Genomic DNA, 22,651 nt, shown 5'->3' with positions numbered 1-22,651 from the left:
CACACTAATAATAACAAGTGGGTGCAAAACATTTCTGAACTTAACATCGTTTATTGAACATACAAATCAATAAATTGATCAAGTATAAAATATATAAAACAAGTAATATAAATCAATCATATACAAAAAATCTTTTTTTTCAAGTTTGTTGGAACATATAAGCGTTAACTACACATGGACATAAAATAAATTGTTTATTACACGTTTTCAATTTTCATTACATGACATGTTTTCAACCCGAGTCATGAGAACAAATGTAGTGTTGGAGGTGTGCTTTTAAATGGGCTAGTGCTTAGCTTGTCGCACTAAGCAGGAAGTCAAAGTATCGAGCATCTTTTTTTATGTAATTTACTAAAGCAATGTACCAGTTGAAATGATCTCTGTAGTCTATTGACTGGTTTTGTCAAGAGTTCTTATAGTAGATATCTCCCACACTAGCAGTCAAGCACATTCTCAAAATCTTCCTCTGTAAAAGTGGCCTTTCTCATAAAGAGTCCAGCTGAGTGAGGTGAGCTGAGGCCACCTTCTCAACCCATGCACTGTATGTTCTGTCAGTTTGAACTTGAAACACTTGTTCAACCTTCAGCAAAGAGAAGATGTGATTGTCCAGAACTCATAAAATGAAAGACATGCAAATTCATGGCCCGTTGTGTACAAAGTCACATTACATCATCGATAAAACGGCAGCACTAAGACACTATTGAACTGAAGACACAACTGGGTTTTTCATTGTTGAATGGCTCCAAGTCATATTCCTGCAGAATGTATTATACAGTTTTGTTAATCCAAAATAAGCATGCTAGAAATGTAACACTACATACTCGGCAGGACTCCACCTTGCGGTACCCACTTCCTGTTAAGAGCCTGAAGGCAGGAAGAGAAGAGAAAAGAGGAAGAGGCAAAGAGGGGAGGAGAGCTGCTTTCAGTTTGGATTAAAAAAAAAAAAAGTGAAACGTTTAGCAGACAACTTAAAAATAACCTAAGTGAGCAGTGTAAATGACACAAGAGAACATGACTCCTTGGGCAACCACCACCATGGAGCGATATGGTGTAGGTGAGTCATTTTGTGGCGATTTATTCATAGATATTTGTACACTAGGAGACGTGTATATTGTCCAAAGTGTGATGACGTACTATAAATGCAAAGAGTCTCAATAAGACAAGGAGACAACTCTATTACTACTTTACAGGATATGAGTAGGTGCAAAAGGGCCCCTCGGTGAACAATTACACATTTTTATTTTAACTGCAATGCAACAAAATGTCATAATGCTGCCGGTTGAATGAATTTACAAACGGTAACAGTCAACAATAGAAGCAGAGCAGATGAGGAAACATCGTAGTAGCGATTGGTCATGCCATTTTGATGATAAAGCAGAGGGTCTCTGACATATTTTAGACAAAGCAATGATTATATGACTTTATTTTACCTTCTGTGTGGAAATAATACATGTTCATGTGTAAAGCTAATAATATTCAAGGACAATTTTGTTATTTTTTTTGTCAGCACTGACTGTTACACTCATGCAGGTATACATGTCAGGAAGTGAAAGAAGGAAGGAAGTCTAATAGCTACATGCTGTAACCAGTGATGTTTGATATGTAAAGAGAAGATCTGCAGTAGTTAAGCGCTGTGTAAACCCATTAAAACTTCCTTTGGGATGTGTAATAAAACCGTAGGCAAAGGTCAGTGCCTCCTTTGCAGCAGATGGCATTATTTAATGCATTTTGTTCAAACCATTTTCTATCATTCAACTTCCCACGCAATCAACTGAAAGTTGAATGCACATATAGTATGAGCTGAGCTTTTGACTTTTCATCTCAAGGATTTACTTCACAACTGCAAGGGCTTCATGTTCATCCATGTGCACACTGCAAGAGGTTGCTCTGGTGTAATCCTATGGGTGTTTTGCAAATGTCATCTTTTTTCAGCCAAGTGGAACTTTACTGGCTGTGGAGAAAATCAACTTTCTCTGGAGGTTGGAGATGCTGTCTACATCCAAGAGACCTGCGATGGTATCATACAATATCTGACATATGTCATCATTTTTTGTGAAAGATTTCATACTGATTGTGTTTTCCAATATAGTTCAAAAAAGCAATGCCAAACAACATACGAAATATATCAATTTTCTCTCCTGACATCGCAGTTGTTAAGCAGGGTACACCATACTTATGTATTCAGATTGATATTCCAAATTTTAATCGTGTGTGTGTGTTGTATGTATAATGTATTCTTTTAGGTTGGTACAAAGGCTACTTGGCCAGAAACAAAGCCCATCAGGTAACAACTGATAGACTGGCTCTTGAATAATGAATCGCATAATGATATATTGATGTTTGAGCGATGTTATGCTCTAGTTCTGTGCTGACTCATTTTTTAACCAATCACCAACCATTTTGCACTTTAGGGCGTGTTTCCTGCCAGCTTTGTACACCTAAAGGAGGCAATTGTTGCACATCGAGGGTAAGTAAAGGTTCTATATCAAACATAGTAGTTGTTGTAGTTACTGGGTAGCATTAATTTAGATTGGGAATCAATCTGCTCTATTTGCACGGAATGCAGTATGTACCATTAGACCGATATATGTTCTACTATTTACTGCTTTTTAGACTATATGAATTCATTGTTTGCAGTATAAAGAACCGTGCAATGTTTTTAGGCCATCTATTCTCAATCTGTATAATGGTGTGTATAGACTTTTGCCCCAGTACTGTGTCGCTTTGGTTTTTAAGCAAATATGTATTCATTTCTGCATATACTACATGCACACATACACATCATCACTGTAAGTAGAAAACAATTTCCAAATTTGGTGAATTTGTTAAATTTTCCACAAACTTCAAACTCAGTCCCCATGTCGGTCTGTTATTTAAAAAAGGGCCAATCTTAAGTCTAGAAAATGGCTTACTGACTTTGACGATGTTCGTTGCTCACAGGGTTCCCTGAAAAGTCATAGTTGTGATGATATAAGGATTCGCAATGACGTCACTGATAGATACCATGCATTGACAATGCATAGCTTCTACTTAGAAGTAAGCACCCTGCTTGAGAAAACACAACCCATCAGAGACAGAAGATGTGACTTTGGAGGTGTCAATCATTTGTTGCATACTAATTATAAGCACACATTTTTGACCTTGCAAAAAATCCAACTTTCTCTGGTAACAGTGTTATATTAGTAACACTTCATTATAAATAATGCTCCTTCTGGGTAACAGGGTAACTGGTCAGCACGAAGCTGCAGGGATGCATCCAACATTTATGACATACTACTCTAAGTCAAAATAACTGGGGTGGTTTTTTTTAAGTGCAAATTAAAATGGTTTTATTCACCATATGTTGTTAATTGCTGGTTAAAGGGTTAACTTATCGCAGACACAATACATATAATGTGCTTCCCCCATACAGAGATGAGGAGGTGGTGCTTTCTGCAGAGATGCCTCTGGTGAAGGAGGTGACCATGACGCTGAGAGAGTGGGGAAGCATTTGGAAGCAGCTTTTTGTGGTATACATCAATACACACATTCGCAGTGTATTAATGAGGGTGAATAAAGTTGTGCTGAGTGTCTTGCGTTCGCTTGTACAGGCCAACAAGGAAGCACGTGTAAGGCAGGTACAGAGGCTGATGTGGGAGCTGATGGAGTGGCGTTCCCAGCTCCTCTCCGGAACGCTGCCCACTGATGAATTCAAGGAACTCAAGCAGAAGGTTATCTCCAAGATTGATTATGGCAACAAGTATGTCAAAAAGCATCACTAAATTCAAATGTATTCATGTGTAAAATATTCATCTCTCTCACTTGCACATCTTATGATATCCCATAATTACCAGAACTGTAATTTGTGCCTTTTTAAAGACAGTGCTGATCATTTGTGATTGACACTGTCAGACTTGGTGGCACTGAAGACAGCAATTCTTCAAAAATAGGGGCATCAACTTTACTCCGTATCTCAGTTATCTTCATTAAAAAAATAGTGATTTTATTTGAAAAATAAGGACATTTCTTAGTGACCCCAAAGTTTTGAACAGTAGTGTATCTTCATCACATTTGTTGGAGAATGCATGGTCAGCCTACATGCAATTAGCAAAAATCTTTCTTGGATCCTCTGTGACATTTTAATTTCAAAACGTAATCTTTGACGGCAGTTGATGAGGATATTCGGACAGTATCTGTACAACGCATAAATCACACAGACTACACATTGATTAATAAAATATTAGATTTTCTGACATGCTGACCAACACTGAAACCTTTCCATAAATCTTAATGCTTATTGTCAGTCAAAGATGAGAATTCTTCATTTTATTAAACTTGGATATTATTTATTCAAGCCCTTCAACCTTATACTCTGTGTTTGCAATTAACTGGAGTCACCTACAATATGAAACACTCACCAATGGAATATTATAGTAATGTGTCTGTGAGAACTCTGAGGCACATTTAAACAAAGTAAAACTATTTTTTTTCCTTACTGCAACTTCAAATAAATTATGCATCTTAATTTTACATTTTATATACATTGAAAATTGCTTTTAAGAGCAAAGTCTCCTTAACGCGTCCCATATGGGCACTGTTACAGTTTTCCTTACATTTTATTGCTGTGTTCCTACTTACAACAATCGCCATATGTTTTTAACTGGTGCAATACAAATAGAAACTATCAAAGGTCAAAAACCACAGTTCAAGATAAACCTGCCTCTACTAAGATAATGTGGCTATTTGTTTATTTATTTGGCATTTGGAATATTTGCCTTGCAATTTCAGACACCAACTGAAATATTAAACATTATTACATTCATACTTTTCTGTCTGTAATGACAGAAGTTCTCATTACACCATGTAAGCTTATTTAGTCAGACGTACTTATGCACTGTGTATATTTTAATGCATAAAGCTATTTTAACATTTTACACAATAAAACAAATGAGCAAGAATACACGCGTTAATGGTTCCATCTTTCCTGATTTGGACATTTGCAGAATACTGGAGTTGGATCAAGTAGTTCGAGATGACGATGGGAATATTTTGGACCCAGAGCAGGCCAGTGTCATTAGTCTCTTCCGAGCCCACGAAGAGGCCTCTGCTAAGATCAATGAACGCATTAAAGAAGAGCAGGTAAAGGAAAGTTAAGAAAGAACCGTCTCTGTTCTTTTATATGAGAAGTTCTTACAAAGGCATGTTTAAATTAAAATGCATGAAAATGCTTATATCTGCATTTTACTTGCTAATCACGTCTGAGTTCCTAAGTATTCACATCATTATAAATCGGATGGGGTTAAATTGAGATCCTTGTAGCCTATTTTATATTTCTGCAGCAATTCATTGGCTGTATAAGGTGAATTCTTCAGCTTTTATTGTGGCCATCTGTGTCAGTAACTGCTATTGGTGAATGTGACAGGCATCATTATCAATGGCTCAAGTTAACCTTGAAATGTTTCACTTTACAGTCCAACATTCAAACAGAACACAGTGGCATCTCAGCACGCATCCAGTCATCACCCACACACAGCCTCTATGTCTTTGTCAGGAACTTTGTGTGTCGTGTGGGAGAGGATTCAGAACTCTTCATGTCCCTCTACGACCCTAACCAACAAGCAATCATCAGGTATCATACGGTGACATTTTTTCTAATTGTCGATAACTGATTTGGGCATTGGAGGCATTGTTTTTGGGGTGCATCATCATCTCAGACTAGTATTTTCTGAACCAGTAAGTAAAGTTAAGTAAAGATAACAAAATCGTTTAAATTAGTGTTTGTAATATAACTAAATGGATAAAAAGCTAAGGGTGGTAGTGAATACATTTGCAAATCTTTGTAATGGAAATAGAGTTATTGTTTTTTTTTCTGTCCATACAATTTCATGTTAACGAGGCATTTTTAAGACCTTTGGAGAGCATAGCACCACCACACCAAAATTAAGGCTATTATTTTGTATGCTTGTGTTTATGGTTGAAAGGAGCAAAGACACCCACAGGCCCGCACAGTGCATATCCATTCATACATCAAATCTGCCTTCCTGTGCCTCGTTCATGATGAAAAACACTAAATGAAAAACACTGCTATGCCAGAAATAAGAACGTGAAAAAGACAAATTACAGTGCTGCACATCTTGACTGGCACCACGTGGCGGGTGCTGACAGTGTTGATGTTAAGCCTTGTCATTCACTATCATGCTGGCAAGATCTGCCTCATCCTATAGACTGCATTCACAAATCTGCTACTTGTCTTAAACTCTGATTTCACCCAAGAACATGCAGTAAATATTCGGGTCACCATCCATCTAATTTCAAGTGTGTTTTAATATTACACTACTTTGATGTAATATCCATTTTATCTGTGCCAGAGTGCATACAACATTGCAGGGAGTGGCTGTGAATTCAGTAAAAATCAAGCACACATAGCACTTAAAGTGTCTGACAGTTGTTGTTTCAATAATACTTTGGCTAATGGAATTAAACAAGGTCAAACTTAGTTATTTAAAAGGACATAAGAATGCATGGTTGTCGATGACCCCCTCAATGTATCCCACGTTTCATCCCCCAGTGCAGGGAAGTGGAAGGACAAGCATCAAACTGTGTCATGGCTCAGCCTAGTGGGAAAGTTGGAAAATTACACTGTCAGCAACCACACAAATTGCAAATATCGAAATAAGTTTCCTTTTTTATGCTATCCCAAGTTTGATTTCACTTGTTCATTTCTGAATGTAGGAAGATTGAAATTAGTGACTCAATATGGTAAGATGGTAAGGTGGAATCTTTTAGCACTACTTCATAACACTATTCTCTGTCGTAAATCCAGCTGAAATTCACCCTGAATTATTCATTGTAATAATTTATATAGGGAAATGTAGCCTTACTTCACTGTTAATGTCAGGTATTTTTAAATGTACGTCAACAGATATCACTAGTAGTGATTAATCTAATTTATTTGAAAACATCCTTTTTATTATTCCAACTGTATACTTCGTTTAGAATAACCCAAGTGGAACACACACTTTGATTGGTTGGCTTTTTTTGTCCATGTGTTTATTTCATAAGCTGTTTTTCTCTTCTGCAGTGAGAACTATCTAATTCGGTGGGGCAGCAAAGGCTTCCCTAAAGAAATTGACATGCTCAACAACCTGAAGGTTGTCTTTACGGTAAGTGACCACAGGGGGACAATGGTGCTCTACTTAATCCTCAAATATTTTTCATTTTAACTTAAATTGCACTCAGACTACCTTTTATCTGACTTGTTTGTTGATTATTGCACACTCTTGCACTTAAAGGGCCTGCACTCTGTGTGTGTGTCTTTGTGTTTGTGTTTGTGTTTGTGTTTGTGTGTGTGTGTGTGTGTGTGTGTGTGTGTGTGTGTGTGTGTGTGTGTGTGTGTGTGTGTGTGTGTGTGTGTGTGTGTGTGTGTGTGTGTGTGTGTGTGTGTGTGTGTGTGTGTTTTTCTGGTAGGATTTAGGGAATAAGGACCTGAGCAGGGAGAAGATTTACCTCATCTGTCAGATAGTCCGAGTGGGCAGAATGGACCTGAAAGATAGCAACAAAAAGTGTACTCAGGGTCTCAGACGTCCTTTTGGAGTGGCAGGTATGCAAAACAACATACAAATATGAAAATATACAAATTGGATTAAAAAGAGGAGGAATATAGCGTTTAACACACTAGACTCATAGTGTTATGGATCAACGTTTGGATCTCAGCTACTAGGAGGAGCTTGCATGCTAGCTTCAGTAAAAACTCAGGGATGTGAAACATTTTGGTCATAGGCTACTTTGGTTATCCTCGAAGGACCGCCATCACTGTGAAACCTATGAATGGATTTATCATTTTATTACATATGTAAACCAAATGGATGGATAACTACTTTGGAAATCAGAAGTGAAAGGAAATAATTTATATCAGCTATTGTGCAATATTGATTTTTTTTCCACAACAAAAATTGCACTCAACAGTACTATACCGTATAATAATAAAGTAAATTGACACCTGTGCCCTGCAATTGGATGGTGACAAGTCTGTTGCCTCTCTTTTAACTTGAATAGACCCAACCGTCAGTGGCAGTGATAAGTAAAAAGCAGTAAAGAAAATGGCTGAATGAATGGTCCCAATATATGTAAATGTAAGTGTAAATAGTTTAGTCTATTTTAGTCCTGCCATTTCACTCTAGAGTGTGCCCCACCTTTTGGCCTAAGGTAGCTGGGATAAGCTCCAGCTAAGTACTAGAAATTTATAGAAATAAAAATGGTGCAGCCTCTTTTCATTTTTACTGTTGACCTTAAAGTTCATCTCTTGCATTAAGAACATTTACAGCATGTACTGTAAACTGACACTGTGTAACTGAGAGTTGCCAAGTCATAAGAGTCAGTACATACAAGTCAGTCATGTAAGGCACATACATAAAAAGTATAGCTTATAGTTTTTTTGTTTTCCCAGTAATGGACATCAGTGACCTCATCAAAGGAAAGGTTGAATGCGACGAGGAGAAGCAGTTTTTCATCCCATTCTTTCCGTATGTGCTCCTTCTTCCTTTTTGTGAATCTTTGGTCTTTTTGAAAGTCAAATGTCATTTTGTATGCCGAAAGACCTCTGCGTCAGTGCGCTTCATCGGTAATGTATTCATGCTTGTGCGTGTGTGTGCGTGCGTGCGTGTGCATGTGTGTGTGTGTGTGCATGTGTGTATGTGCAGAGTTGTGGCTGAGAACGACTTTCTCCACACCTTTCTGAACAAAGTGACCACGTCCCGGGGAGACAGTGGCGGCCAAGGTACAGTTTTCTACTAGCACTACACTTACTAGCACAGTTTTCTACGAGCACTTTCTGTCTTGCTGTGAGCACTCATGCCATCCATGTGAAATACTGAGATTTTTTCAGATATTTTTTTTTCCTTACAAAGTGGTTGTATTTCAACATACAATGAACTTGACCCTGTATAATATATATATATATATATATATATATATATATATATATATATATATATATATATATATATATATATATATATATATATATTTTTTTTTTTTTTTTTTTGACTGTCACTTCAATAGTGTGGAATTGGCAGAAGTATTAATTAAAAACTTTGAAAAATAAGTTTCAATGAAGTTCCAAACTGAAATAAGTACTACAGGCTAATCTTCAGTTTGGGTTATGCAGAGCAGTTAGTTCTTCACAAGTCACAAGCCTCACCGCACGTCACCCTAATGAGGACTGGTGCTATAATCCCTAATTAAGACACAGAATGGACATTAGAGGTTCCACTGCATTGGTTATCTTTGAGATATCAGTTTATACAAGGAGGTTGCCCAAAATCCGTCTTTCATCCTTACTTTGGAATTTTTCACCAGCGTAACCACTTTTTTTTGTTTTCATTCACTTTTAAAATATTTTATAGAATATTATATTTACAGATATTAGATTTAAAATATAACAATTTTACAATATTCAAACATACCGCTCATAATACTTGCAATTCTTTACCATGATGTTATCATCCTTCAAATGTGGTAAATTGCCACTTAACTTTGTGTGATTATGGGGATCTGAAATGTTTAACTTCAGAAGGAATAATATTGTCTTACTTTGAACTTACAATTTTGTCAAATATAATTTATAAATAATTCTATAAATAAAATGAAGATAAAACTGGACCAGTATAATCTGTCTCATTGTGGTTGGTTTGTATTGTTTAAAACCTCCCACAGCACATAACCCAGATGCTGTGTGTGCATAAAGGTTGTTTCCAAGATATGTATACTAACTGTAAGATTTCAACTCAGAATTAATCTTGTCACCGAACCACAGCAAATCAGTACGAATAATAAGAAAATAATTCTTCAGATTCATGAATTTTTCAGTTTTATATTTTGTCTTGTCGCATCAATAAACATTATAAAATGTGGAAATTGCTCTTCTTCTATTTGGTGCAACCATTATGGCAAACCATTGCTAGAAGAAAAACTAAACTGATAGTACAGTTATACACAAACCAATTTAAAGCTGCAGTTGTATTATTCATAGCATCCACTGATCTATCCATTATCTTTTAATGACAAATATTCTTTCACTCTACTGCAAATGTGTAAAGTGTTCAATTTTTTCTTCTGCCTGTTTAGGCGTTATGATTGAGAGGGCAATGTGAGATAAGAGGAGAAAAACACTGACACATTTTTTTTCTTAGCTAGTGAAAATACATGATCAAAAGGCTATAATGCACCAGGACTTGATTGACTTAATCAACTGTATGATTTCCTGTCTCAATTACGTATGTACACAGTAAAATAGTGACCACACATTTAAAATGTGGTCTTTCCAGGACTCTGGGTGACCATGAAGGCCCTGGTTGGTGACATCGTCCAAATTCGCAAAGAATATCCTCACCTGGTGGACCGCAGCACTGTGGTTGCACGCAAGCTGGGCTTTCCTGAGATCATCATGCCGGGAGATGTGCGCAATGACATCTACCTCACGCTGCAAGGTGGCGACTTCGACAAATACAACAAGACCACGCAGAAAAACGTGGAGGTCATCATGTGCGTGTGTGATGAGAAGGGCAAGGTCGTACAGGTGAGCAGCACGAGACGTAATAAGAAAGTGATGGAGCCTCTACACCCACCTTCATTCATCCTAATTCAATAACCACGCAAAAGACCTGACTTTACAAGATACTAATGCACAATTTTGCTTGACATTGAAATTTCACTTGCAAATAATCAAGTATTTCTTCCATTGAGACCACTCTCAATGGTCACTTTAGGAAGTACACTTGCCTAGTGAAATTTTGTGTTAGAACTGTATTGAAAAAAAACATCATCCTTTCAAAGTACAGTGGATCCCTGCAATTCGCAGGGAATAAAAACCGGGCTGTCTCTGAATAGCGAACATCGTCATTTAGTCTCATTTAAATTCCTAATCATTTATCACACATCACTGAAAACAGGTTGAGAATCACTGCTTTAAATAACTAATATTTGAAGACAAATGGTGCAGCAACACAGGCAGAGAGAGCATATAACAATGATCACAGGTAATTATAATTATTATATTAACACTGAGTGGTATTACTGTAGCCGTCTTTGTTTATTAAGCATGTTCCTATTATACTGCTGCTTGTTTAAGGACCAGAAGAAGGAGCAGTACAATTTTGATGGAATAAAATCACTGAATCGGAATTTACAAATACTTCCTTCACATTGAATTTGGAACTGATTATTATGTATCATTTCCATTCATTTCAGTGGGGAAAGCTGATTTGAGATATGAATGATTCAGGTTATGAGTGTCGTCACAGTGTCGTCGTACTGTGCACTTGACATCAATCATCTGAATATGACATCTCCTTTTATCTACACTTCTAGAACTCCATCTGTCTCGGAGCAGGGGATAAGCCAACGAGTGAATACAAATCAGTCATCTATTACCAAGTCAAACAACCCCGCTGGATGGAGACATTCAAGGTGTGTTGTTGTTGCAGTTGTACCATTATTTAATTTGCCTTTCACTTCTGAAAGCTTTGTCATGAAAAGTATGAGCACAATGAGCAGGCTACAACTTTTTGAAAGATGATGTATTTTCCTGTCCTCCAGGTGGCCGTCCCTCTGGAGGAAATGCACAGAATCCATCTTCGCTTCATGTTCAGACACCGCTCCTCTCAAGAGTGTGAGTTTGACAGTCGTCTGCTTACAGTACACGTCCCCCCCCTGCATCTTCTCCTTCCTCCCCCTTCCCCTGAGCATAATGTGACATGGTAAAGGACAAAAAGATTGGAAGTAATTTGCAAATGACCCAAGGAGTCATTACACACACACTTGATTATACAGGAAGCTGTCATGTCCCTCTCGGCCACTCATTCCTTTATTTCCCCGATGTGCTCTCTTGCCATGTCCGTCCTCTACGTGGTGCTGCAGCCAAGGACAAGAGTGAAAAAAAGTTTGCCATGGCCTTTGTCCGCCTGATGAAGAATGACGGGACGGTTCTACAGGATGGACTCCATGACCTTGTGGTCTTCAAGGTTAGGATTTAATAGTATTTTGAAAATGACTTTAAATTGGAAGAGCAAAGAGCAGTCACCTATGCCTCTCGTATAAAAGTAGGTCAGACTTGATGCGCAGTGAATACTTTAAGAAATGATGTATCATCAGTTCAATCATAATAAATGTTGACTATCATTGGCCAAATAACAGTGATTTTTTAAATAATTTTACTGGCGCATAACGGGCAAGCATGGTATGGCGGGCGCATGGTGGCCTCACAGTTCAGCAGTTGGGGGTTCAAATTCGTGTTCTGGCCTTTTTGTGTTAGACTTGCTTATGTGTTCTGTGGGTGGTTGTCTGTTTTCTGACAGCACGTTGGCACTCTCCCGTTTTCTAAAGACAGGTTCAATGAAGCCTGTAAATTATCCAGCATAGCGAATGGCAAGTGGATGTTCTTTTGCCTTTGTGTAACCTGTGATTGGCTGGCAATCATTCAATCGCCTCTTGTTCGAGAGTCAAACAAGACAAATTGAATAATCGATGGACTGGTAATGGGCTGCATGGCCTGCCTACAGATCTCCTTTAATTCCCTATGTTCAAGTTCCTTAATGTGGTGGAAAACATCTATAGTTTTTAATGCTGTTTCTCTATACTTTTTAATGCACAGTTTGACTCTGGTGCGATCATGTTTTGTCCTTGTTCTCTTTTTCGTACCAGTTGATTGAAAACTTAAAGTATTTGCAAAAAGTCACAACCAAACTGGGAACAGTTTGCGACATATTTCATAACTTTCAAACTGTCACAACAATGTCACCCTCTTCTGAGGTACATTATATGTATGCCATTTTTACTAACCGATTGAGAGATAGGGGAAAGACAGCATTTCTGAAGCATTTGCTGATCTTTACTGTGCAATAATTGTGGTTTCATTTTTAGCATGGATCCATGTCTTTGGTCCGGCGAGTGCAGAAGTGGGCAAAGTATGGCTTAGGGACCCACTGAGCATTTACATTATGAAAACTGCTGTAATATATGTTGCATTAATTTAGGCTTTTGTGAAATATCCAATTGTATATGAACAGTTAACATTTCATTTAATTATTGCAAGTAAAAGTTATTATTCTAAAAAAATTAAAGGATTTTGTTTAGGGGACACTATGTGGCATCAGAGCATTTGGGAAGCACAACACAAGTCTCAACTACTCCAAACATGCCATTTCTGTGTCTCAAATAGGTCCTTCAAAAATTGTCATTTTGCCACAGCTAGTTGAAACTAGAATTAATTTGCGTCAGACGTGTGCAGAAGGTTTCCAGATACTTCTGTACCAAAAAGTATTTATTTTTTTAACATGATGTCCACACAAGACAAGAAAATTAGCTAGCCAGGCTTGTCCATACTACCATACCCAAGTTAAGACAGAGATTCTAGAAATGATGCTAGAAAATAGTTTAGAAGTTTAATCGGTTTTGTCTTCAGCATTAATTAAAAAAAATATTCATAGGATTCTCCTCCACAAAAAGTTTATATTATAAAAAGTGTCCTAATCCAAAAAGTCTGCATTTTACACTGACTTTTTACCTGGTAAAAGAAGCAGGTGTATAGTAGCCTATGTCTGAATGTGACACTTGGCTTACCCAAACAGGCTGAGAGAAGCTAAATAGATTTCCTGGTTAATGAGCGCTGGTAAACTGAGTCCACTTATTGATTAAATGTCAACTGAAGTGAAGATTAATTACTCGTGATGTACTCTGCGACCAAATGGATGGTCTCTCTGTTCCCTGTTGCTCAATATTATCAAAGCACTCTTTTCAATCTCTGTACCACTTCAAGCCCTCACACACGCGCACGCACGCGCACGCACGCACGCACGCACGCACACACGCACACACACACACATTTAATAGACCCCATTGGTTTAGCATTAAAGTGGTCACTAAGAGCTGAAGTTAATCTTAAACTATCAGAGGGCGTGCAAATTAAATTGGAAATCCACCCATTATTTATAGCGCTTGCCCTCATTAGAGTTAGCTGCAGCCTCCCCTCGCTGATTTTAGGTGTGAGGGAGAGACTGGTCACCAGCCAATCGCAGGGCTCATATGTTGGATACAAAAAGTCTGCACACCATTGGTCGAGTGCCAGATTTTTGTGGAATATAAAATCCATACAGGAAGTCTGCAACTGTGATTCAAAACATAAACCTCAGAAGTGTAAGGGAAGTGTGCTAATCACTTGTTCACCATGCTGCTCAATGTTGAACAAATAAATAAATAAATAAAAACAAGACTAGATTGTGTTTAGAACATTTAATTATAATATATGCACATTGGTGTCATAGGGTGACAGCAAGCGCATGGAGGATGTGAACTGCTACTTGTCCTTGCCCTCCACCCGCCACCACTATGGAGACCTCCACAAGGGGGCTGTACTGAGCCGCAGCACCAGCAATGTGAGTGGGGTCAGTGGGGGCCTGTCTGTCAGCTCGAGAGATGGCTTCACCATTTCCACCCTGGTCTGCTCCACCAAGCTTACTCAGAATGGTAACTGTGTGTGTATGGGTGTGTGCGTGCGTGCGTGTGTCTTGTCTTGCTCGTCTGGCCACAAAAGAGTAACAAAATCTGGAAAAATGTGATATGCTGTAAATCCAAACTACAGTGAACCCCTATTTATTGCGGTTGATCTGTTCCCGACCTACGTGTGATGGATGTAGATCCAGGATTTGAAGCGACCATAATATTTAATTAACCCTCCCACATGTTTTAAAGGGCAAGTGAAATAAAAAAAATAATTATAAAAATAAAATAAAATTTCTCTGCGGCCCTACCTGTTTTATGAGTTTGGTCATGTAAGCTGAGCCGTGATTGGCTATTATCTGAGCCCTGAGCAACTGTGATGTCATTTTCAGTCAACAGCAAGTGGCAAAATGTTTGCTGAGATCGATAAAAATGTGTGGTCTTTGACGCTTACTTTGTATTTCACACATGCCAGAGTTCAGACAAGTGGGACCGCATAGAACATATTGTACACAACATTTTACAATTGACTTCCTCTTTAAGCGCATTTAAACATATTGAAACATGCTTTTAAACTATTTTTTAGCATATTTTCTCACTCACCCTGTCAAGAAATTGGAGACTATCATACAGCATAACTTGGTGGAAATTTATATGCAAATCTAGACCACAGTTCTCCAAATAAGTGGCAAACTGACACATTAAACAAAAGAGAATTCCACATTTTATTTCGACAACATTGACAGTGTGAATTGCTCAATTCATATTTTCTCAATTAATTTATTAGTTTTTTTTAATCCAACCACACTGATTTTCCTATTCGGTTCTAGATGGGATACATGGCAGATGGCAGCCAGGTCGCATATCCAAACTAAATGTTCAAAGCCCCGGATGTGTAGGAGACAGTGTTTCGTGGGAGTTCCAAATTGTCCGTGAATCTGTAAAATTGTTTTGACTGACAGTAATTACTTATTTTTAATCTTTTAATCCCACTGAAAAATATGAATAATTAAGTGGACATTCAAGTAGAACAAAGTAATTCAGTCACATGGATGTTTTATTTATTATGCATGGCAATGACGCGACATGATCTTTAGTAGACATCTTGGGCAATTGAAAAGCTTCGCCTCATTTTCTAACAATTTTTATTCCTCTTCTCACATCGCTCCTCTGCTGATAAAAAGATGAGCCCCTCCATAGTCAACCACATTTACTTCCATAAAGACATATACTTCTCCTGCACGTGTGAGTCTCTGCGGGACGCATTTGGGTCACACACTAGGCTGGCTGAGGTCGCATTTAATATGTAAGCTGAAGTCTTACACACAAAAAAATCCAAATTGAGCATTAAAACGTGCAGTATGGACCTAGCCTACTTGCTAACGTCACCTCGCTGCACTATTCCTTTCAATCACAAAAATAACCATATCTGTCTGCCATTAATCCAAGCAACAGAAGAGTCAATTAGCCAGTCCCTCAGTTAACGGTTTGGTTTTCCATGGCATTTACTTTTTAATCAATTTACCTATTGAAATGCAAATTACGCCCAGTGTTCAGTTTCGTTTCTAAGCAATTAACCTTGTGTGACGTGCTCTTTTTGACTGACACTTCACAGAGTCAAACTAAGGCAGTAGAGAAGGTTAAAATCATCAGTCAACATAATCATTATCGCAAACCTCTGTTTTCCCATGTAAAGGTTTGTTTACTGTAATTTCTTGAGAATAACACAGACTCGAAAATCATTCACAGTCCGAAAGTAGCCTTTCAGTGCTGATTTTCCTTTGCACTCATGCATTCATGAGTACAACCAGCAAATAAGTGGGCCACTGATTTTTACTCTGTGTGTACAGCTGGGAAAAAGTAATATAGGTTAGTGAAGATGGGAAAAAACAGTTCGGCCCAGAATCTCTTCACCATATTCTTGGCCATTTTCCACACAGACATTTTCAGTCTACATGAAAATTTTAATTGTATTCAAACTCCCCCAAAACGTCTGAAATTGTATTAGCCTCCTCTACTGTTGGAAAGTTATTAGTGCAGTTACGCATGGATATGGGAATTATTATTGAAAGGTGTCCCGCCCAGCTCCAAGGATTTGAACAAAGAAGCAATCCGCAAATCTGGCATAAAAGTTAAACACATGTGGGACGTACTAATCAGTCCTTACTTCCATTGGGGAATTATGTCAAAACCACCACAATGCGACAGTATATCGACATTTGTAAAATGACATATTAAATATCACAGCGTAATGAAAGTACACCTTTTTTCACAATCCCCAAGCACTGGTAAATTTCTCTACATTGGAAAATTTAAATTTTAGTCATTTACTTAAATCTACCGATAGTATCACCCCGATTTTGGCTTTTCTTTCCCACAAAAACGTGTGATATTCCCAATAAGAAGATAGTGTGATGTCACGGCGAAATGTCCTTTAACAGTTTCAGAGAACATATTGTGTCCCTCGGTGTGTCATGCAGCATTCTGAAAGTTATTATGATATGAGCTGAGGGGAAGGTCTTGTTCTGTAATTGTGATCTTGTCTGCCTGTTTCATAATTAGAATGACTCCAGGTACATTGTTGTTGTTTTAAACCACTGCATGATTGTATTTTATGATGTGACACTATTAGTGTCCTGTGCTGTCCTACGCAGGCTGGCTGCCGACTGATATAGTTCACCACATATCCACCAATGTATTGTATACACACACTTTCTCGCATGCCAGCCAGTCAAGCAAATCTGACATAGGTGTCAAGCAACAGCTGTTACCGGGGAAGCAAGTCCATCACCATAATGAACATTAACCTTTGTTTCAATCACCTACACCGCAGGCATTTCTCTCTCTCTCTCTCTCTCTCTCTCTCTCTCTCTCTCTCTCTCTCTCTCTCTCTCTCTCTCTCTCTCTCTCTCTCTCTCTCTCTCTCTCTCTCTCTTTCCCTTTCCCTTTCCCTTTCCCTTTGCCTTTCTCTCTCTGTCTCTTTCTGTCGGTGTCTCTTTCTCTCTCTGTCTGTCTCTCTGTCTCTGTCGCTGTCTCTGTCTCTCTCTGTCCCTCTCTCTCTCTTTTTCTCTCTTTCTTTTTCTCTCTCTCTTTCTCTCTCTGAGCATATCACCAGGGTTGTTTAAGGTCATCCACCAGATGTGGTTTGATACATGTATGTCTTTAAATATTGTCAATGTACCTCCTTCTAGTAAGCTCCTTTTGTTTTCTCTGCTATGCTTCTAAATATCGTTAGTGTTTGTCTTTTGTGATTTCTTTGTGGTGAGATGTCACTGAGGTTTAATTCATTATACAGCACACTGCAAAGTCACCAAGTGAGGAAGTCAAGCGAAACAAAACTTAACATGCCTCACCAAATCCCCACAAAGTTGCCAGCAAACAATACAAAACAAATAAATAGAAGGTCCTGGAAGTCATTGACATTTCCAAAGTTTTATTCAATATTTATTCTGAAACGAGAAAAAGCTTACAGTTGAGCGATAAACTGCTCTCGTTCCAGTGGGTCTGCTGGGGCTTCTTAAATGGAGGACTCGCCCTGAACTCCTGCGAGAAAACCTGGAAAAACTGAAATTCATCGATGGAGAGGAGGTAGTCAAGGTCAGTAACACTCTTTGCTTGGCACAGTGCCAGGATTTCCTCATCCCCGTGCTTAACCAATAAATGACAGATGGGGAGAAAAATAATCGATTCTTCTGACTTCAGTTACTTCATATTTAAATATTGGAGAGGCCGAATTAGGCACACCAATTTCTGTGGGGCAGTAGCAGCCCGTTAGCATTGGTGTAGCGCCATGTGTGACGTTTCCGTGCATGTTTCTACTCAACAACTTTTCTACCTTGTATGTAGTTCCTGCAGGACACCTTGGATGCTTTGTTCAACATCATGATGGAGCACTCTCAGACCGATGACTACGACATTCTCGTGTTTGACGCCTTGGTGAGCCAAGTCCAAAGTGTCATCCATCTGACTAGTTCACATGGATTCTCATGCTTCTTTTTTTTTGTTTGTTTTCCACAAGATCTATATAATCAGTCTGATCGCAGACAGAAAATTTCAGCATTTTAACACTGTGTTGGAGGCCTACATCAAGCAGCATTTCAGTGCCACATTAGCCTACAAGTAGGTTAAATCTTGATTCATGATCCTTTTTCTTTTGTTGGTATTCCTTTTCTGAATGGTGGACACACTGATTGAGAAAAAAAAAAAACTTAAAACAAAAGAACAAAACTAGGGCTGTCACTATTGTATTGTTTTTAATCGATTATTTTTAATAATTTAAACGAATAATCTTATTTGCAATAAAGCACACAATTTTTTTCCCGATTACTGTTTATTATCCAATTACTTTTGTTTATTTGTTACTAGTAGAAGTAATTAGAAATAATTAAACAACTGCTAAGTAATATTGCACAAAAAGGATTGATGGTCATTGTTTACTAAAGTAAAAGCAAATGTTTATTTTGCATCTTTTTTCTGTATGTACTATGTACCGTAATTTCCGGTGTATAAGCCGCACCGGACTATAAACCGCACCAGCTAAAATCCGGGGATATTTTCGTTTTTTTCTTACATTAGCCGCACCGGACTATAAGCCGCACGTGCACACGAGTTTTTTTTTTTACAAAGAAAGACGGTACACAGAAAGCCTTTTTGAAGTTTGAATAACATGCTTTAACATGTCTTTCTAAACATTGCCTGTGACGCAGCAGTAGTACCGCAGCAACACAGAAGTGTGCACGCGAGTTATTAACAAAGAAATACTGGACACAGAAAGCTTTTTTTAAAGTTTTAATAACATACCTTAACATTTCTTTCCAAACACTGCCTGTGACGCGGCAGTAATACCGCAGCAACACGGAAGTAACACAGCACTAACAGGGCTGGTTAAAGTAAAAGTAAAAAAAAAAGCTTCATCGTCTTCATCTTCCTCCTGTGCACTGAAACCGTCGAAGTTTTCCTCCTCAATTTCCGATTGGAATAGCGTTAGATATCCTTCGCCACACACTTTCTCAGTATCTCTTTCGTCGTCGTTTTTATCCATTTCTTCTAGCATTTTCCATGATGAGGGTCTGTTCATGCTAATCTTATTCATGCACGAAGCGCTAAATTACATTAAACTAGCGAGCGACACGTATAGCTCCAGAGTAGACGGGACCACGAAATAAAGAAAAGGGTGCCGCAACACAATGTCATCAACATCGACTGCCTTTAGCTTAAAAGCGGCATCATATGCATTTCTTTTGTCCCCTATAATGACGGTTTGTGTATAAAAGCTTCCTTTCAGTAATGTCCGTCTTGATCGCGTTCTGCGTGATGCGGGAAATGTTGTAAACACAAACTAGCACGTCTTCTTCGGCGCATTATCTCTTCTTCGCCTGTCTTGCGCTTGCTTCCTGCTAGAGCGCTTCCTGGAGCCGCCGTTTAAGCCTCAGGGTTCAAAGTAACCTTCTGAATAAAATGCATTAAACGTTCACATTCATTCCAACTTGTTTTTGGTGAGCAAAATATCAGAAGAATTGAATTTAAATGCTGATTGATTGGGTTTTAATACAATGCAGATGGTCCAAACAGCGCCACTGCTTTGTGTAATCTCTGAGTCACATGGCAGAGTAAGAGAAAGGATTTAGAGCACAGGTGTCAAACTCAAGGCCCGGGGGCCAGATACGGCCCGCCACATCATTCTATGTGGCCCGCGAAGACAAATTGTGCGTCAAATTCGTATGTCATTACTAGAATTGCAAATTGTCTTCACTTTTAATAATATCTTTTTTTTAAAATATTTAACCAGTTTTTACTCGTCTGATTTGAAAACGAGTTATTTGTCAGTTTGTTTTGTAGCTTTTACTGTATATAATAGTGTTAAGAGTAAAAGGGATCAAGTCATCACAAAAATCACGAAAAAAATCTTATATAAGCCGCACCTGACTATAAGCCGCAGGGTTCAAAATTTTGGAAAAAAGTCGCGGCTTATAGTCCGGAATTTATTGTATGTACTATGTACGGATACATATATGTATGTACACATTATTGGAAAGCATATTTAAAACAACAGGTAGCACACGGGATGAAAAAAAAACCCTAAGTGCATTAACAAATTCTCATTTGACCTACTTCCTATAAGAAGCAAGGACACCTTCTCGTTGAATCTGATTCTTCATCAATTAGAACTCTCAAATTAGTTGTCCTTTAAAATTATGTGCGCTCCATTAAAACATCAATTTAATTTTGGCATTGCCTGCGAAGATGTTTAAGGTCATGTCTATACTTCTTGTCAACAAACAAGAAACTAAATCTTGTTCTTAATTATATTTATCCTGACAGTTTAGTATAATGATTGTAGATTAGTTTTGGGGGGATTCTTTGCAATCGGAGCGAGTGACTCAATTTCGGCTCCAGTTGTAACATTACAATCTAAAGGAAAACAAAACAAAACAAAGACATTTTTTTTTTTAGTACAATAAATTAAATAAACTCCTGGGAATTTCTTGTGTTTCATAAAATAAACTATTTTTATTTGACTGCTTTTAACATTGTTGCTTCTGATGAACTACTAATAGCGTTTTTGATGAGGTACAAAAAACATTAATTGATCTTTGGTTTATGGTTTTCACTGAGTAAACATGGATAAATCATTTTGATGAATTGTTGTTGGTATTTTTTTTGTGTGGAGGGGTATGGTGTAAAGCTGTTGTAGAGCTCCTTGCTGTCTCATCATCTGTTCTGGCCCTCTATTCCTCTCTTGCCAGTGTGCTGATGTTCACTCTCTTTAAGAGGGTCACTGCTGCTTGGAACCCACCATCTTGCAGGATGTTATGCAAAACTCCCCCTTGCTACATTCTAAATTCCCCATCTTGGTTTCATAGACAGGAAAAAGGAAAGCATAAAAACCTGTCCGGTGCGCCTTTCAGTCATGTGGCAGAGACAAAACTGGGGAAGACTTAATGGTAATAAAGCTGGTCATATATTTAACTGCAGCCGGATCGCTGTTAGGCAAGATTAGAGTCGATTTAGGGAGGCTTTTATTGTTTAAGAGGATTAAATATAGTTTGTGGCATTCCTCGTTGGCATCACAAAGCCATAAGTCGCAGACCTCTGAAGCCCATGTTTTTATTTATGAGTTTGGTTTGACAGCTAGCTGGAGGATAAAGACCATTTCATTAGGTACACTTGCAGAAACCAGAAAGAAACTTTACCTAATATGTTGACAAGTGTTTATTATTGTGATTGAAATTAGCGCTGAGGGGTCTTGAATGCTGTATTGTATGTGTTATTGATGTATGCGTTATGCACTGTATATTTTTTTCAACTATACCCATCACAAATGCTGTGAACTATGTGAGAGGGACTCAGCTCAGGTGTGAAAACTATTTTCCCCTCGACTAGTCTCTCCTTCCCTTTTACACTTCTTCCCTGTGCTATAAAAGTGAAAATGGAGTTATTGAAAAGTACAAGTATCATTTGCGCTTTTCTTTTTCTTGTCTCTTGCAGGAAGTTGATGTCTGTGCTGAAGAGGTACCTGGACATCTCCAGTCGAGAGGAGCAATGTGAGGCCATTCTGCGAACTCTCAAAGCTCTGGAGTACATCTTCAAGTTCATCGTTCGTTCCCGCATGCTCTACTCCCAGTAAGTGTGTTGTGTGCTTTTTATTCACTGATCACCCTAATGAGTTGTAAATTATTTGAGCGTGCCACCTAGATGCCAATAATCCTGCATCACTCTAATCAACTTTGACAAACAAACCAAGGGTGTTGCTAACAGTGTCCTTGAGGTTAATATGCATTGAGGGCAATGACAAGGGTCAAAATTAGAGTGCACGGCTGCAGTGTCCCACCATAAGTAAGTAACCCTGGGTCATAAAATCAATAAGTACATCATATTTAAGTAAGTACTCCTAAATCTAGGTTTGACTGAGATATCATTTTTTTATGTGCCCTACAACCAGGCCTTGTGTACTCTGTCTCTTGTCCTCTGGTTTAGATGGTTTGGATGGATGTAAAAGTATGGCTAAACATATGTCCTTGCCTGGATGTGACATCACTTTCAATTCAGTTTGTGGTTTATTCAAATATCTGTCTATGACACTGAAATCCGTTGATTCATCTTCCAAAGCGCGTATCTGCTTATTGGCGTGCTGGAGCGGGGTACACCCAGCACTTGTTGCCAGCCAATCACAGGAAAC

At 38.3% G+C, this 22,651-nt stretch overlaps 1 protein-coding gene across 3 annotated transcripts in view; it reads left to right on the top strand.

Moving 5' to 3' along the window:
- The first annotated feature begins 869 nt into the window (after positions 1–869).
- Positions 870–22,651, top strand: part of dock2-like (dedicator of cytokinesis protein 2) — a 103,447-nt gene continuing 81,665 nt past the window's right edge. For 2 of the 3 annotated variants that reach the window (XM_049754647.2, XM_049754657.2), the window contains exons 1-21: positions 870–1,054; positions 1,933–2,016; positions 2,244–2,284; positions 2,412–2,467; positions 3,413–3,509; positions 3,591–3,739; positions 4,983–5,118; positions 5,451–5,608; positions 7,061–7,142; positions 7,447–7,579; positions 8,426–8,501; positions 8,679–8,755; positions 10,305–10,555; positions 11,347–11,445; positions 11,575–11,647; positions 11,896–11,999; positions 14,298–14,499; positions 17,972–18,069; positions 18,319–18,408; positions 18,491–18,591; positions 21,961–22,095. In XM_049754647.2, the coding sequence (XP_049610604.1) occupies positions 997–1,054; positions 1,933–2,016; positions 2,244–2,284; positions 2,412–2,467; positions 3,413–3,509; positions 3,591–3,739; positions 4,983–5,118; positions 5,451–5,608; positions 7,061–7,142; positions 7,447–7,579; positions 8,426–8,501; positions 8,679–8,755; positions 10,305–10,555; positions 11,347–11,445; positions 11,575–11,647; positions 11,896–11,999; positions 14,298–14,499; positions 17,972–18,069; positions 18,319–18,408; positions 18,491–18,591; positions 21,961–22,095 (2,300 nt within the window). In that variant the 5' untranslated portion in view covers positions 870–996. Of the gene's footprint in view, positions 1,055–1,932; positions 2,017–2,243; positions 2,285–2,411; positions 2,468–3,412; positions 3,510–3,590; positions 3,740–4,982; positions 5,119–5,450; positions 5,609–7,060; positions 7,143–7,446; positions 7,580–8,425; positions 8,502–8,678; positions 8,756–10,304; positions 10,556–11,346; positions 11,446–11,574; positions 11,648–11,895; positions 12,000–14,297; positions 14,500–17,971; positions 18,070–18,318; positions 18,409–18,490; positions 18,592–21,960; positions 22,096–22,651 lie in introns of those variants that run through there. The other variant, XM_049754665.2, reaches the window with a different exon arrangement.

The sequence above is a fragment of the Syngnathus scovelli genome, chromosome 1, assembly GCF_024217435.2.
Source record: "Syngnathus scovelli strain Florida chromosome 1, RoL_Ssco_1.2, whole genome shotgun sequence".
Taxonomy (NCBI): domain Eukaryota; kingdom Metazoa; phylum Chordata; class Actinopteri; order Syngnathiformes; family Syngnathidae; genus Syngnathus; species Syngnathus scovelli.
This window is presented reverse-complemented; position numbering and strand designations above follow the sequence as displayed.